General features: G+C 32.6%; 2 protein-coding genes and 1 long non-coding RNA gene across 3 annotated transcripts; all 3 read left to right on the forward strand.

Annotated features, from left to right (window-relative positions):
* Nucleotides 1–385: 385 nt before the first annotated feature.
* On the forward strand, nucleotides 386–14,148 carry LOC146907989 (alcohol dehydrogenase-like 4). The gene is made up of 10 exons (XM_085727868.1): nucleotides 386–546; nucleotides 673–809; nucleotides 932–981; nucleotides 1,401–1,732; nucleotides 12,562–12,644; nucleotides 12,790–12,868; nucleotides 12,963–13,024; nucleotides 13,110–13,205; nucleotides 13,486–13,647; nucleotides 13,732–14,148. The coding sequence occupies exons 1-10, from the start codon at nucleotides 477–479 to the stop codon at nucleotides 13,840–13,842; spliced, it is 1,182 nt and encodes a 393-aa protein (XP_085583994.1). The 5' UTR covers nucleotides 386–476; the 3' UTR covers nucleotides 13,843–14,148.
* LOC146907990 (uncharacterized) lies at nucleotides 9,472–10,114 on the forward strand. The gene is made up of 2 exons (XR_015019899.1): nucleotides 9,472–9,543; nucleotides 9,932–10,114. It is a non-coding gene; the product is annotated as an uncharacterized LOC146907990 (long non-coding RNA).
* A 570-nt stretch (nucleotides 14,149–14,718) lies between the features above and the next one.
* On the forward strand, nucleotides 14,719–18,349 carry LOC146907991 (alcohol dehydrogenase-like 3). The gene is made up of 10 exons (XM_085727869.1): nucleotides 14,719–14,902; nucleotides 15,224–15,360; nucleotides 15,465–15,514; nucleotides 15,741–16,072; nucleotides 16,167–16,249; nucleotides 16,891–16,966; nucleotides 17,181–17,239; nucleotides 17,312–17,407; nucleotides 17,794–17,955; nucleotides 18,037–18,349. Exons 1-10 carry the CDS (start codon nucleotides 14,854–14,856, stop codon nucleotides 18,145–18,147), a joined length of 1,155 nt encoding a protein of 384 aa, XP_085583995.1. The 5' UTR covers nucleotides 14,719–14,853; the 3' UTR covers nucleotides 18,148–18,349.
* The last annotated feature ends 76 nt before the right edge of the window (nucleotides 18,350–18,425 follow it).

The following is an 18,425-nucleotide window of genomic DNA, read 5'->3' on the forward strand; positions in this document are numbered from 1 at the left end:
GTACAATACTCCCTCCATTTCAAATTATTAGTCACTTTCACAAAATATATTCTCAATTTATAAGTCGTTTTACAATAACAATGAAATATTAATATTACTTTTCTTATTATAACCTTAATAATTTATTACTCTTTTTTTTTTCAATTCTTTAATTTATCTTTTCTGTACCATTTATTAAGAACAATTTTGTAAAACAACTCGTAATATCTCTATACTTAATTATATTTCTTAATACGAGTTAAATGACCAAAACAATTTATAATTTGGGACGAAATGGGTATTAAATTATCATAGTATTTTTGTAGTCCAAAAAAGTAAACTTATAATTTTGTCTTTTTCCTTTCTTCTCTTTTATACATATAAGACACCAATTCCCTTTTATTGCAATTCATTCCAGTCAGTCTTTGGTTTCAGGCCTTCTTCAATAGTTTCACCCACCTATCCATTTCCTTTCACAAGACAAGAATTAGAAGAAGATGGCAACTTCAGAAGTTGCAAATGGCAACCATTTAAGTGAGACAAAGGGAAAGACCATTACTTGCAAAGGTAGGTAGCTCACAACTTTTATATTTCAATTCTTAACATTAATTAATTTGTATTTGCCAAACTTTCTCATCACTTTCTTGAGCTTATTTGAATAATCATAATTAATTGTCATGCTTTTTGTATTAGCTGCTGTGGCACATGGTCCAGGAGAACCCTTTGTAGTGGAACAAATTCTTGTACAACCTCCTCAGAAAATGGAGGTTAGAATCAAGATCCTATATACTTCCATTTGTCACACTGATCTCAGTGGTTGGAAAGGAGAGGTAAACACAAATTCACATCTATATCTATATATAGTTATTTACAATTAAATTACCATATAGTTTCTAATTATTTTTTGTTGTTTTTCTTCTTCATCTTCTTTTTTCACCTTCATCAATCAAAGTGTGAGCCTCAACGTGCTTATCCTCGGATTTTTGGCCATGAAGCTTCCGGGTAAGAAATTTTTTATACCAACAAATTTCCTTTCGTCAATTAGAAATACGCGGTCAGAGTTACATATCTCAATTGTTCGATGAAGATTATATAACTCGTATTTTGACTTAACAAATTCAACTTTACAATACAAATCTTTTGATCATGGTTCATTTTTATATAAAAATTCAATTTGATGGAGTCTATAAGCAACTATTCAATTCATCAAATGGTCAAGATGTCTAAAATAATCTTCATATTGACTTCAAGATGTCTACACTTTTATCTTGACTTCAACATATTGACTTTTAATTAGACGATCGAGATCTAAAACTGTGTGATTGCAAATAATATAACATCAAATCAAATAATATTGAACCTATAATGTTGACTTAATTATGAGTAGTGACAAACCAATGAACTTGATATTTTTTTTGTAGGGTTGTGGAAAGTGTGGGGGAAGGAGTGAATGACTTGAAAGAAAATGACAAAGTGGTTTTAATATTCAACGGTGAGTGTGGTGAGTGTAAGTGCTGCATGTGCAAGAAAACCAACATGTGTGAGAAATCTGGAGTAGATGCAATGAAGAAGTTAATGTGTGATGGAACAAGTAGATTTTCTTCAATAGATGGCAAACCCATTTTTCATTTCTTGAACACTTCAACTTTTAGTGAGTATACGGTGGTGGATTCAGCTTGTGCTGTTAAGCTCAACACTGAAGATGATCTTAGTCTCAAAAAACTCACCTTGCTTAGTTGTGGAGTTTCCACAGGTAAGTCCTTCTTTTCTTTATAACCATGGAGTTTTTGAGAAAATTTTGTATAAATTATTCTTATTAATTACTATGTAATTTTTATTGAGTGGAGAAGTTGTGAAAACACATGATGATATACACAACGCAATAACCCCTTTATATACGGTGAGGTATACTGACTAACTATGTTTACTTGACTACCAAGTAAATTCTACGATCAAGTTAATCTCTAACTAATTAACTCAATTTTATCCAACTAACTTATAACAAACTTGTGATAATCTAAACTTATATATACACTATACATTTTGAAAAGATAGTGTTCCTAACACTCCTTTGCTAAAAAATGATCAACCAAATTTTTCACTAAAGATCATCATCAAAGTCAATGGATCGCACCAATTACGTCGTTAATTTTAATCTAGGTATGATTAAAATTCATATATTTTCAATATTTAGACAGTTTATAATTTATATTGATTGTAAGAAAGCCTCTATGATAAATAATTTTTCTCTTCCCTATTATAAATGTCATAATCGCAAAACTTGATTTTAAAGAGTGTCACACTAAATTTTCAATTTTGTTGTAATATAATTTTTCAAGTGTACCATCTAATAATATACACTTATCAATCCATAATCATTATTTTTCACTTTATGTTTATGATAATAATCAAATGCCATGATAATTGTGGGACGGTGAGAGTACATAACTTAAAGAAATGAATACACATTACATCCATGTTATGTTTTTTTGAACGTTACATCCATGTTATTAATTATTATAGTTATAATTAAGATTGGTTTTATTTTTATTATGTTCTCTATTATTTGCAACATGTTTCGTGCATATTTATATTCCTGCTACTTGTTTTTATAATGGTGTAGGACATGGTTCAGTTATCGTATTCCAAAGGGTAGTTGCGCGTCTTGCTTTCAAATTTTAATCTTACACCAAACCAATCAGGTCATTAAAAAACGATATCATCATCTCCTAAGACTTTGTTTGGAAGTTTGGAAGGAAGAGGAATGAAAGGCTAAAAAAAATCGAGAAGGGTTTCCTCCCTTCTCCTTTAAACTCGCAAACAAAGCCTAAAAAAAAAATCGATATCATCATATGAGAATGTTGTTTCAAAATTCAACTTTCGAGTTAAATCATGCATCTGCCTTCAAAATAAAAGAAAATAATATATGCATTTTAAAAAATTATAATGTTTTTTTTTTTATAAACAATACAGATTGTCATGATAAAATAACATCTCAAGCAAAAAATTCCTCGATCTACCATTTTAGTTATAATTATTTCCATCTACTTTTTTTTTTTTTTAAAGATATAAATTTCATTTGACAATTAGTTTGATAACTACGATACATCAATGATGTAAAACTTTTTTACACATACACCAATTTAAAATATGTCAAATAAATTCTTGTAGAGATATATTATGAATTAGGATTTTGCGGACGAGAGTCCTATGAGGCTCCATTTTCTTTTTTTTTTTGAAAGATATGAGGCTCCATTTTAGGTACTTTAATTCCTCGGTGTCCCATTTTTGTTATAATTATTTAATTATATTTATTTCATTGAAGATTAAATAATGGACCACTAGCCTTGACTAGAACGTGTGTCTTCTTCCTTTTCCTTTGCGTATGGGATTTGGGATAGAGTCAATTTTCATTTTCCCAATCAACATTTACACTATGTTTGGTTGGAGAGAAATAAGAAGGAGAGAGTTAAAGAAGAGAGAAATAGAAGAGAGACACTGAATTTCTTTTGTTTGGTGAGCAGAGAAAAAGAGAAGAGAGAAGACTGCAGCGTGGGCCCCACTCAAAATCTCTTTCTTCTCTCAACAGCGAAGAAAGTAGAGAGAAACACACTGGTCATTTTTTTTATCCCTCTTTTGCCCTTTTCTTTTTGGTTTTCGCGGCAACTCTCCCGCGCTTCCTCTCCTCCCACCTTTTTATTCCTTTGGGTCATTATCTTCCTCACTCATCCTCCAAGTTTGGCGATGGACCTGCAACTTCTCTTGATCTATCCTTCTTAGATCTCTACAGCACCACATCAAGACTAGATCTGGAAACTACAAATCATAGGTATGGATGTATTAAATCAATCTTTTTAATGTGTTTTTCTCTGTTCAATATAGATGATTCTGCTAATAAATGTTGTTGATCTTATATAAAAGGGCATGCAGTACCATGGATGTGGTGTGTTTGTCAAATTTTTGAAACTTTTTTTATGATGTTTTTCTTTGTTAATATAGTCATTTGATTGAGATTATCCTTTGTAAATTGGGTTGAAATGCTTAGTTTATTGTCTTACATCATATGTTGAATGTTCAATTTTAAGAATCAATTGGATTATGAATGTTCAATTTTAAGAATCAATTGGATTAGGCTCAATTTTGATGTAGATGTGACTTGAACTTTAGGCTCAATTTCAACTTATATTTAATTTCTGTTTATGTCATTTATTTTATGATTGTTATAATTACGGGTAACTATATTATTCTTTGTTAGTTATATTGATTTCTTTTTCTTGAGCTTGGTTATTCATCAATCACATTTATTTTGAGCCGAGAGTAAATTGTTACATTAAAACCTCATTTTAGCCTTTCCTAGAAATTTTGAATTTATACATTACACAATTTTGTGGTACTTATCATTGATTTCCGAAGATTCAGTTCAGTATGGTGTGAGATATCAGTTACTACTTTCACATCTTTTCTTGTATTGTGCTACACTAGTTAGTTGCAGCTCTGTAAGTACAGTGACAATTGTTACTTGTTAAATCGTTAGCTTGGCTAACTTGCTGAATTGTACCACAGTCAATGGTATAATCACATTAGAACTGTTACTTTTGCTGCCATCTATGGATGCAAATTCCATTGATGATGATGCTTCCATTTTAAAGGTATATGTAATAGTTTGAACCATGAAAGAGGACTTGAGAGAAAGCAACAACAAAGAAAACCACACAGAATTATAATGAAGTAAACAAGGAAAGTGATAACTATCTCTTGCCATTGTATTTTGTTTAGATCTTCCTTTTTTTCTTCATGTTGTTAGCCTCTTTTGGCATCTAGTTTTGGGATTTCTAGATAGTTTCAGCCTAAGGGGTTTGAAGGGGGAGCAGGTTTTGGTTGTTATATGGTGTTTGGTTATAGTTCTATGTATCTGTCATTCATATGGCAGCAATTGTGTTTATAGCTTTGTTTTCAATGGGCTGCACCCCTCCCTTGTTTTGTTTATGTACTGTTTTTGGTTCCTTTTGCTATTTGATCATGTCTTGTGTTCATGAGGCCTTAATAAATCTATGCTGTTAAAAAAAAAGTTTTGGGATTTCTATATATTAATCTTAGTAATTGTTTCATAATTTGTATTGTGTTTACAATAAAAACTTAAGAGTATATATATATCATTTCCTTTTTATCTACTCTGTATTGGAACATTTATTCAATTGCTCATTTGTGCTACATGTGGGAAGCCTTTGAGAGTGTCATATTGTTGTGGAGGTAATGTCAAATCTAGATAGTGTTGAAGACGTAAGCAATGATGAACGAATTGAAATAATAGATGAAGTGGACTTGGATGAAGATGAAATGATTGATGTTGGAATGTCTATTCAAATGCTAGTTTTAAATCATGCTAAAAAGAGATGGAAAGGAGACAACATATTGGTTCTGTTGTCTTATTGTGTCATGCTGTCCATGCATTGTATTTGAATCAAATCTTATCAACATGTATGCATAGTCGAGTCACCTATTCCCCACAAAGTGAGCATAGACGTCATGAGTTAATGAGTTATCTAGAGCACACAGATAAGTGTCGGGACATCATACGAATGGGGCCTGAAGCATTCATGCAGCTGTGTCTAAAACTAAGAGGTACTGGTATAGTAAAAGATACTATAAAGTCTACTGTAGAAGAGCAAGTGGCAAAATTCTTGCATATTGTAGGACATAATGTTAAAAATCGTACTGTATCTTTCTTCTTTTATCGTTCGGGAGAGACAGTTAGTCGTCACTTTCACACCGTGTTGCATGCCATACTTGCATTAGGGGAAGAATTTATAGTCCAACCATCAGGTGCCGATGTCCCACCACAAATACTAAACAATAGCAGATTTTATCCATTTTTTAAGGTACCATTATATTTTTTTTAAGGCATCTTCATTTTTTATTTAGTCATAATTATTTTCAACCTTTAAGTATATCCCTTATACAACTAACTAAATCATCTATGAAATAAGGATTGCATTGGAGCTATAGATGGCACACACATTCGAGTGAAGGTCCCAAGGGCAGAAGCCCCTCGTTTTCGTGGAAGAAAAGAGCACCCCACTCAAAATGTATTAGCTGCATGTAATTTCGACATGAAATTCACTTACGTGTTAGCCGGGTGGGAAGGAACAACATCTGACTCTAGAATATTAAAAGATGCTTTAACTAAAGAAGACCCTTTAATAATTCCTGAAGGTTAGTGGAAAAGTTAATATAATATACTTTTATTAAAAAAAAGCACATTGAACTTATTTCGACTAAACATTGAGTTATAATATATATTTTATAAAATTTTGTAGGAAAGTTTTATCTCGGGGATGCGGGATTTATGCTTAAACAAGGGTTACTAACTCCATATAGAAGAGTTCGTTATCACTTGAAAGAGTATTCCTCTCGTGGGCCACAAAATCCCCGAGAGTTATTCAACCTTCGACACTTTTCACTTCGGAACGTCATTGAGAGAACTTTTGGTGTGTTAAAAAAGAGATTTCCAATTATAGCTAGTGGCACTGAACCACATTATTCACTTGAAGTAATGATAGACATAGTATTTGCTTGTTGTATACTTCATAACTTTTTAATGGGAGTGGACATTGATGAAGCACTAATTGCTGAGGTTGATCATGAACTGCTTCAAAATGACATAGATAGATCCCAAACACAACAGCATGATGAAGACTACCGACTAGGATCGCTTCTTAGGGAAGCTATTACAACTGAAATGTGGAACCTGTATGGAGCTTAATGTAGTTGTGTCATGAGATAATGTAGTTTATTGGTTAATGTTAATGTAGATTATAATTATGTTTTTCTGTTAATTTAGTTCAAATGTTTTATTTGTTGTCATGTACTTGTTTCAATTGATAAATATTTGGATTATAATCTCGTTTCATCTGTCATGTACTTGTTTCTGTTAATTAATGTGATATGCATTGTGGTATCTTGTTTCTGTTGAAACTAAATGCATTTATAGGTTGAAAAATGGCAAAGGATAAAGGTCAAAGTGTAGAACCTAGACAAGCTACTAAGGACGTCTTAAGGTGGACTGATGATATGGATCAAATATTATTGAATGCTTTGATGGAAGAGGTCCACAAAGGGAATAGGCATGATGGTTCATTTTCATCTGAAGCATACTTGAATGTCGTAGCCGTTTTACGGTCTAACATTGATCCGGCCATAACAAAACAACACATAAAAAATAGAATGAAAACTTTGAAAGATCGTTTTGGTGAAGCGTATGATCTATTTGGTGGCTTGAGCGGATTTGGATGGAATTCAACAACTAGGAGGTTTACGGCTGAGGAGCCAGTTTGGGAAGAACTTATAAGTGTGAGTTTTTTTTGTTTCATTTATTAATTGTGGTGTCCTTCATTTTATTTCCTAGAAATACACAATGTATATTATGCTTGATTTGCTAACTCATAGTGTGTGTTTGATGATAGGTAAAACCACATGCTGCTAAGTGGAAAACCATGCAAGTTAAGCATTATGATGTTCTGAAGGTTCTTTTTGGGGAAGACCGAGCAGCAGGAAAAACATCTAAGACTAATAAAATGAGACACAATCAGTTGGAGAAGGAAAGGGAAAAGGAAAAAGAAAAAGAAAATGAAAATGTTAATCTGAATGACCCAGCTGATGATACTTACATGACTGACCAACGTGCTGATATACTTGATGAAGGGCAAGAAGAACCCATTGTTGACTCATACAGTCCAACATATGGGAAATCACATCAATCCATAGGAACATCTGGTTCTCGCGGAACAAAGCGTAAGGCTCCAATGAATGATTTTGTGGAGGCTCAATTCGATAGAATGACGAGTGGCATTGGACTCATGGCTGATGCGTTGAACAAAGGTAATTCAATTTCTGATCAATTGCATGATGTGGCTAAACAACAAATAGAATTATCTGCACGACAAGTTGCAGCTATTGAGAAACGCAACGAAATCTTGCAAAATTGTAGACCTCGAGTGTATACAGGAGCAGATGTATGGAATATGCTTGATGAGTTGGATCTGCTGCCACAATTTCGTTTCAAGTGCTATGAAGTTCTTTGCAATGATAGCAAAAAGAAGGAGCTGATTTTTGGTGTGCCCACTGACATGCGCTTACAGGTTCTCTTACAAATGATGGATGCTAATTTCTACCATTGATGTTGTTTGGTATCTTTTTGTGTCATGTATATGACTCTTTTGTGTATATGTAATGAGGACACATCTGGTGCCTTTAATTATGCCTTGTAACATGGCAAGTATTTTGAAACATGCAGTAGGGTTAAAAATAGGCAATATGTAGTTGCCACTTTAGGCAATTGACAGTATATGATATATATATATATATATATATATATATATATATATATATATATATATATATATATATATATATGGTATAATTATTTTGTGTTAGGCCAACTATGACATTTCTTATGGTTTAAGTGACTTATGGAAATTCAATTATCATTTTGAGAAGGTAGTTTTCTTATTATACACCTTTTTTTAGTGTTATGTGTATGAAGTTTATGACAGGTTAAACAATCTAGGATGCCATAAGTGTTTTGGTTGTTGAGTATCTGTATTTTCCGTTGTAGTTTACCGGTTTGTACAGGTTCTATTATGGGTTTTAAAGATTGATTTTTACATCTGTTTGAAGATTAATTATTTAGGGAAGAATGATTTTGAACTATGAGTGGTGTTGGGCTCCCTGGGACTATTTGATGAGGCAAAGTTAATGGTGTCCGCTTGCGTTTAGACAGTTTCGACGTTTCGGGCTGTAGGGGGTACTGGCGCTGCTGCTGTCATGACAGTGCAGCACCTGTTTTCTACTGTTTTTTGGGTCTGTAACCTGTTTTGCTGCTGCTGGTTTTGGTCTGTAATGGCCGTTGCAGGTGCCTGGGGGTTCCGGATTGTGGTGCTGCAGTTTTCGTAGGTTATGGCATAGTTATGGGTCTAAATTCCTTAGGTCATGATCTTTGGATTTCAGTGTCATATGTTACGCTATTTAGCCTTATTTCCTATTATTATGTTGTTGCAATTCACTTTTTATTGTGTTTGTGTACTTCTTCTACAAGATACAATGATAAAAAAGATACAATGATAAAAAAAAGTTTTGGTTATTAAAAAAAATCACTAAATTTTGATTGTTAAAAAAAAATTATTGAGAGCAGGATCTCACCCAAAATTAAAATAATGAGCTTTTGTAGTATTTTGTAGCAATTCAAGTTTTGGTGAGTGTTAAATTGTTTCATTATAACAAGGCTATTTTTGTCAATGTCTAAAATATTGTCATTTCTCTCTTCTCACTTTCTACTCAACCAAACAAGAGAGAGAGGAGGTTTACACTTCTCTCTCTTCTATTTCTCTCATCTTTCTTTTATACCAAACAACCTCTTAAATCTACTATATTTCTTACATATTTCTCTCTTCTCATTCTCTCTCTCACCTCTTTCTCTCTTCTTAATTTCTTCTCTTTGCCAAACATAGTGTTAATGTTGTGTGTGTATCTACCCTCTCCTTATCTTATGCTCCCTTGACTCTTAAGGCTTTGTTTGGGAGTTTGGAGGGGAAGGGAGGGGAGGGCTTTGGGGGGTTGGAAATATATAGAAAAAATGACAAAAAATTCACATAGATTGAATTTTTGAGTGAATTCATATAAACCCTCCCCCAATGTAAAGAACAGTTTTCAACATTTTAAGAGTATTATAACAACATAGATTGAATTTGAAAAATTCATATAAACCCTCCATAACCTCCCAAAACCCTCCCCCAATGCAATTTTTGAGTTCCCCCAAATGAGGGGGATTTTTTATGATGAGTAAAAAATTAACCTCCAAAGCCCTCTCCTTCCAATGTCTTTTATTTCTTCCACTTTCTCCTTCTTTTTTTCCAAAACCCTCCCCTCCCCTCCAAACTCCCAAACAAAGCCTAAGTTTTGTGCAACAAGTGATGCATTCAACTTCAAACCTTTTTCGGTCAATAACGAAACCCATATCTTCATTTACTATAATAAGGACGAGAGTATAGTGATATAGAAACGAAACATAATAGAAAAAAGAAAGAGATTCATCTTGTCAAAAACAAAAAAAAAGAGATACACTAAAAAAAGTGAGGTATTGTTAAAAGAATCAATTATACAAATTTTTTAAAAGCTTTCTGAGTCTTGTTAAAAGGATTATAATTTCTTAATAAATGGTCTTAAAAGCTTTTTTTTTTTTTTTAAAGGGAAATGGTCTTTAAAATATTTATTAGATTTTGCTAATTTTTGGTAAAAAAAAAAGAATTTAATATAATTTTTTGCGGGTCGTTATAAATTATAATTTTCATTTAGAAAATTTATAACCGTCATGTTTTTTTCATAAACAAAATAGATTAAAGAAATACAAGAAGTACCCAAATCCATCCTTACAAGAGAGTCGAAATCTTATACAGATTGTAGACAACAAATGAGATTAGACCACTAATTATAAAACTACAAGAAATGATATTTGAACAATTTTTAAGATAATTTTTTCTTTCATACTCTCATTGTATCTCTTATCATCTTTTCATTTTCTCTCTATATTGTTATTGTACAATAAAAAAGAGCAAAAAAAATTGTCACAAAAGTTGTTTAAAATAGTTGTACAAACATATTTTTTAAACTCCTAACATCTAAGTTCTCTCATGCACAGCAGCATAGCCGTCATGTTTGACTTGAATTTCAAACAATTATAACCATAATTATAAATTTCAGAGGTATTTTGCACATAACCGTAAAAAAAATCCACATTTTTTTGAAAAAAAAATTGGGGAAATTTTTTTACCCTCTGTTGCGTGGCATTCGTCGGACACGTGGCAATGTCACGTAGACAGTCAAATGTCACGTCATGTTGACTAACAGAGAAAATTGATGGAGGGAGCAAATTAACTAACGTTATGCAATTTCGGAAGGATAATTGAAGTTTTGTTAATTTGTCAGGAATAATTGATGAAACTTACAGTTTCGGGATTAATTGCCTATTTACTCAAAATTCAAACGTCAATATCATTACCACGTAATTGAAAAACAATTATTCAGTATTTAATTACTACACTACAAATCTGCAAAGAACACATGGTAGAAGAGAAATTGTCAAAAGAAAGAAATATATGAAAGAAGATAATTTTTCTAAAAAAAGAAACACGACAGCAGAGAAGAAAAAACTAATTTTCAATGGAATAAAATATATTTTTGAGGAATTCAAGGGAATATAATAGCAAGACTTGGAATTTTATTTCCCCTAAGAAAAAGACTTAGAATTTTACAACTTGAAAAGACCTATTCCACTCATGCTAAGAGCGACAAGTCAGTTTCTGAAAATTTGGTGGAACTATAATATCGCCGTCTAGGACTCTAGGTTGTCCATAAAAGAGGGGAAATAAAAGAACGAGAAAATGAAGTTTTGTCATTTTTCTTGCTACTTGTACCTTCACTTCACGTCACATTGTGTTTGTATTTTTATTACTTTTCCATGCTGAGAGGAAAAGTCTATTTTGTCGTAATATTTTTTTTATGGTCAATGTATATATGTGTATCTTCAATGCATGCATATGAATATGTCATTTTTTGAGTCGGTCCATATGAGTATATTATCTTAAAGGAATAAAGATAATGTTAATAATTAATGGTTTACAGTATAATAATATAAGTTCCTTTTTTACAAAGGGTGTTGGATTTAGCGTAAATGATTGAACTCTCACACTATAACGAACCAATGTTTTGTTGAAAGAGATGTCCACATTTCCCATATTTATTGTTCGATAATGTCTCAATTCGGATTAGCAAAATAAAACATAGTCATAAACTGCTATACCGTAATTTTTAGCGGATAAACCCAATTTAGGTTTAATAGTACATCTCAATAGGGGACGTTCATGTTTGTTCAATTTATCTATCTCTCTTAACTTGGATTCCGTGAGGAGGACCTTGAAAGTTTTAAAAGTTTTAATGCTCCTTTTTTGTGTGAAAAGTTTGCAGAATCTTTGACATCTCTTTTACGAATCTTTGATTAAAGAAAAGACAACAATAATTGAGTTGCTAAGGATAAATTTGTCTAAGAAAATGCCCTTCCAAAAAAACTTAGTCTGCATTTAACTTTAGAGTTGTATTTATATAATGCTATAAATTATTGTTATTATTATTATTATTGTATATGCTGAAAAATGCAAGATGAGCTTATAGTAATTGACCGAGTGATTAGTCTTTTTTTAATGACAAATATTAGCAGTTAGTTGTTAGATTAATATATACTCTCTTATCCGCGTTTGAACTCAGGGTGTCAAACTCCTTGGCCTTTAGTATCATAACGTGCAGGTCGAACTTTTGTCAAGAATATGTGCGTTACATGAATTTTGACGAATTTATAAAAACAGAAGTAATGTTAAATAGATGTATGAATTTGGTGGGATCCATGTGAATTTTAACCAATGAAAGAGAGTGTGTTGAAAAATGTGTGTTGCTAGCATTTCTCTTTATAAAAACGGTAATAATGTTAAATAGATGTGATGTGATTGTTAATTGTTGAAACACAAATAAATGTAGGAATAGGAGCTGCTTGGAATACTGCTAATGTGCATGCTGGTTCATCTGTAGCAGTCTTTGGTTTAGGTGCAGTTGGGCTCGCTGTAAGTTTTCTCAATGATTTTAACTTACAATGTCTTTGTTTTCACAATCACCTTTGATCTTATTCAATACCTAATAATATATGCACCAAAAACAAATTCATAAAAATCTTGGTAAGACCCTGAATTTATATCAAACTTGGGTCAGGTTGCAGAAGGGGCACGAGCCAGAGGTGCTTCAAAAATAATAGGTGTGGATATTAACCCAGACAAATTCAATATCACAGGTAGCTTCAAACACTTTGTAATTTGATTTCAAGAGTTAGGACTTCATAATTTGCCTAAGATTTTAACATAAATGTATCTTCTTTGTGCTCAAAGCCAAAACATTAGGAATCACAGACTTCATAAATCCAAAGGATGAAGAGAAGCCGGTATACGAGGTTAGTTTTTCTCTCTACTCGTTTCACAAAAGAAAATATAATCTACTCGTGCATTTTCGCGGCAAAGTGATACATTCATTTGCAGATAATCAGAGAAATGACTGAAGGAGGTGTAGACTATAGTTTTGAATGTACCGGAAATTTGAACGTTCTAAGAGATAGCTTCTTGTCTGTGCATGAGGTATGTTTGTATTCATATAGTAGCAAAAAATTACCAATAATTTCGTTCGCATAGTTTCCTTTTCTTTTAAAACTCGGTATCCGGTCAAAGAATCAAGCTAATCCAGACCTCCAATCTTATCGTCCACCTACAGGGTGCCCATTTTAAGATTTCGTCGTCATAATTAATATTTCAACTATTTCATAGACATCAAATTGTGCACACAAAATCTTATCACACAAAAAAAAGTTAAAAATTGTGCACTATCAAATTTTCATGTAAATTTTTTTGTATAATGCAGGGTTGGGGATTGACTGTACTATTGGGAATTCATGGATCACCAAAGTTGCTTCCCATCCACCCAATGGAGCTCTTTGATGGTCGCAGAATTGAAGGTTCGGTGTTCGGAGGTTTCAAAGGCAAAAGTCAATTGTCTAATCTTGCCACAGAATGCATGAAAGGGGTAATCATCATCACTACTTGCAAAAACTCAAATTACGCGATTCGTTTTATTGTGCAAATAATTATATTCTTCTATTATTTTTAGGCGATAAAGCTGGATAATTTCATCACTCACGAGCTTCCCTTTGACGAGATAAACCAAGCCTTCGATCTCTTGATTGCCGGGAAGTCATTGAGATGTGTTCTGACACTCTAAGAGAAGACATACTTTTTTTTCTTCATTCAGATAGAGAGCACTCTCCAGTTTTATGATATCTGAGTTCTTGATTAGAAGTATATATAAATATGAATATGTAATAAAGTTTGTGAACAATTATTACACAGCATTGTCTTACTGTGAAGTGTGTTTTTGCATCCTGTAAATAAATGGTTCTGTTGAAGGAATTCTAGTAAAATGTAGCAACCATTATGTATTTATGTCACTACTAAATGTAAAAATGTAAAAAATATGGTTTACAAGGGAGAGTAAAATAAACGCTTTTCTTATTTTCATACCATAAAATAAGGGAATTTACAGTTTAAAAACATTAATTGATGTGGCGATTCTAAATGTTTTAATTGGTTGCATATGTAAAGTTGTTTTGGACCGTCAACCCATCACCATTTTAAATGTTTCCCTAAAAATTAACTTTATACAAAAATACTGCCTAAGAAAACATCAACAAAATTTCTTAAAGCGTTGAGTATAAAATCATATTTTCTACATGAAAAATGGCACAATACACATGCAAGTTGCAACACCTCATAAATGGCTATTCTCTTTTTTTTGGTAATGCTATCTCATCCATCCATTTTACACATTTTACACTTTAGGTGAGCCTCATATTCCTACAATCCAATGAACAAACAAGTAGAGAGGAGGAAAATAAGGAAAGAGAGGAGGTGTAGGTTAGGTAAACAAGTGTCCACAAATTTTCCCTCTCTTTTTATGGTAAGGACTAGATATAGCAACTTCAAGTGATTCTTTTTTTCATAAATATATAGTTTCTGTTTCATTTGTCTAATTTAATCGTTTGCCATAACCCATAAGTAAGTTCACAAAGTATCATCTTACTTTGTTTTTTTTTTATTGGTGATACATTATTAATTTTTATTTCCCTTTTGTTGCATGCATTTCATTCAAGTAGGTCTTTTGGTTTCAAACCTTTGTTCATTAGTTTCATCCAACGATCAATTTGTTTTCACAAGCTACCAGAATTAAAAGAAGATGGCAACTTCAAAAAGTGAGACCAAGGGAAAGATCATTACTTGCAAAGGTAGGTAACTCACAACTTTTGTGTCTCAATTCTCGTCTTTCTAACGCGCACAAGCAAAATTGTCATGCATTATGCATAAATGTAATTTTTTACCACTGAATCAATAAGTCATATCATATCTTATTTAATTTAGTGGTGTGATTTATTAATCCAATAGTAGAAACTAACTTGTGTATGACGTAAGACATTTCTCACTTGTGCATCATAGAATTTGCCTCTCGATTACATTAATCAATTTGCATTTGCCAAACTTTCTCATCTGCTTGAGCTTATTGAATCTTAACTAATTAATCATGATTAATTATCATGTTATTGTATTAGCCTTTGTGGCAAATGCTCCAGGAGAACCCTTGGTAATGCAACAAATTCTTGTACAACCTCCTCAGAAAATGGAGGTTAGAATCAAGATCCTTTATACTTCCATTTGTCACACCGATCTCAGTGGTTGGAAAGGCGAGGTAAGCGCAATTACACATTTATTTATATCTACATTTATATGCAAAGTCTCATATAGTTTCTTATTATTTTGGTTGTTTTCTTCATCTTTTTTCGTCAATCAAAGTCTGAACCTCAACGTGCTTTTCCTCGGATTTTTGGCCATGAAGCTTCCGGGTATGAATATTTTCACACCATGAATTTCCTTTCATTAGTGAAATACACAATTGCAGAGTTACATATCTCAATTGTTCGATGAAAATCATAACTAGTTCGACTTAACCAAATCAACTTCAAAGTACAAACCTTAGGATAATACTTATTTTATAAAATTATTTGGTGAATTCATAGTGGCAATTATTGAATTCATTTTGCTCAATTATAGAACATATTTTTTTTGTAGGATTGTGGAGAGTGTAGGGGAAGGAGTGAAAGACTTAAAAGAAAATGACAAAGTGGTGCTAATATTCAACGGGGAGTGTGGTGAGTGTAATTACTGCAAGTGTGAGAAAACCAACATGTGTGAGAAGTATGGTGTAAACATAATGAAGAGACTAATGTGTGATGGTACAAGTAGATTCTCTACAATAGATGGAAAACTCATTTACCATTTCTTGAACTCTTCAACTTTCACTGAGTACACAGTGGTGGATTCAGGTTGTGCTCTTAAGCTCAACACTGAAGACACCCTTAGCCTCAAAAAACTCACCTTGCTTAGTTGTGGAGTTTCCACAGGTAAGTTACTCTCTCTTTTATTTTTAATATAGATTGTTTTATAGAAAAATTTGTTTAATTTATTCTTGGTTTTCAAAAACTAAAATAAATGTAGGAATTGGAGCTGCTTGGAATAATGCTAATGTGCATGCTGGTTCTTCTGTAGCAATCTTTGGTTTAGGTGCAATAGGGCTCGCTGTAAGATTCCTCATTTTCTGGTGCCATATAATGTAGCTATTTTTTTTATGTGTATGTTCATTTTTTTCTATGATTTTAACATAACAATGTCTTTGTTTTCTCCTCTCAAGGACAATTTCACTGCATCAGGATAATTTCATCAACTGCAGTATTTGTCTTTTTGATTTTTATTTGACATTGTCTTCATATGATGTGCTGAAGAAGTCTTTTCAAAAGAGACATGCTTGAATGAATGAAACAAATCATGAATGTTGCTACACAGTTTCTACTGTAACACTATTAAAAAGGGCCAATTTCTGAATGAAAGTCTACTTACCATTTGTTTTTATGCTGTAACAACACTATTAAAATAAAGGGCTAACCATGTAACAGTTGTTATTTCCTTGATAACTCTAATACAATTGCTATACAAAGTTTGAACTTTAAAGTATGATATCTTTAAATTGTTATCACAAACAAATCATGGTATTTTTTTGAACTTTAAAGTATGATATCTTTAAATTGTTATCACAAACAAATCATGGTATTTTCATTTTGTTCATAATTATCTTCTTTGATCTTCTTCAATATCTAATATATGAACCAAAACAAATTTATAAAATTCTTGGTAAGACCCTGAATTTATATTGAACTGGGGCCAGGTTGCACTCGGAGCACGAGCCAGAGGTGCTTCAAAAATAATAGGCGTGGATGTCAACCCTGAGAAATTAACCGTAGGTAACTTACTTTTTACGTCTTTTTCCTTGTGTGAACCCTCCGGTTCTCAAGGGAAAGAGGTTTTGCTAACTTACTTTCCAAGTCTTTTTTATTACAAGAGTTAGGACTAGATATTATATTTATGACTGCTTTACTCAAATTTCCTCCTTCCCTGATGCGACTTTAAAATTTGCATTCTAATCTAACATGAAATGCATTTTCTTTGTACTCAAAGCCAAATCAATGGGAATCACAGACTTCATAAACCCAAAGGATGAAGAGTCTGTAGTTGAGGTTGGTGTTTTCTCTCCTTGCATTTCACAAAAGAATACATCATTTGCGCATGCATGATAAATTCATTTGCAGAGAATCAGAGAAATGACTGGGGGAGGTGTACACTACAGTTTTGAATGTACAGGAAACGTGAACGTTCTAAGGGATTCCTTCTTGTCTTGTCATGAGGTATATTATTTATAGAATTCTGCTCTTTACCCAACACATTTTGCTCGTGCCCAACTGAAATACCGAAAATACCCCTGCGTGAGTGAACTCACGCAGGTGTTAAATTCTGTGCAACTTAACTCACGCTGGAATTAACATTTGCGTGAGTTAACTCACGCAGAGGTATTTTGGGAAGTTTAGTTGGGAGCGAGCAATGTTGGGTAAAGAGCAGTATTCTTATTTATATTGGCAGTAGCAAAAACTATTCTTCATAAACTTCATCCTTATATGAAAGCATGGATCCAATTCAAAACTTATCACAAAAAAAAAAAAAAAAAATTAAAAAAAAAAAATTTCTAGTTAAAAATTGTGCACTATAAATTTTATGTCAAATTTGTATAATACAGGGTTGGGGATTGACTGTACTACTGGGAATTCATGCATCACCAAAGTTACTTCCTCTCCACCCAATGGAGCTCTTTGATGGTCGCAGAATTGAAGGTTCAGTGTTTGGAGGTTTCAAAGGCAAAAGTCAATTGCCTAATCTTGCCACAGAATGCATGAAAGGGGTAATGATCATCACTAGCAAAAACACAAATTATGCAATGAGTTTTAGTGTGGAGATAATTATATTCTTCTGTTATTTTTAGGCGATAAAGTTGGATGATTTCATCACTCACGAACTTCCCTTTGACGAGATAAACAAAGCCTTCGATCTTTTGATTGCCGGGAAATCACTGAGATGTCTTCTGACACTCTAAGAGAAGATGCTACTTTTTCATTTAGATAGAGAGCACTCTCAAGTATTATGATATCTGAAGTCTTTACTAGAAGTATATCTAAATATAAGTATGTATAATAATGTTTTTGAACAGTACTTACACGGCATTATTTTACTGTAAAGTGTGCTACGACAGCTAAGAAAGAAAAGTATAAGTGTACTCGAGTTTGTTCGTCTTCCAACATTTGGTGACAGAGAATGCCTGGGACTGCTATTTCTTTTTCTTTATTTCTTTGCACCCTGTAAATATACGCTTCT

Source organism: Medicago sativa, chromosome 7, assembly GCF_051527215.1.
Source record: "Medicago sativa cultivar Bolivia chromosome 7, Bolivia_mono, whole genome shotgun sequence".
NCBI classification, from domain to species: Eukaryota; Viridiplantae; Streptophyta; class Magnoliopsida; order Fabales; family Fabaceae; genus Medicago; species Medicago sativa.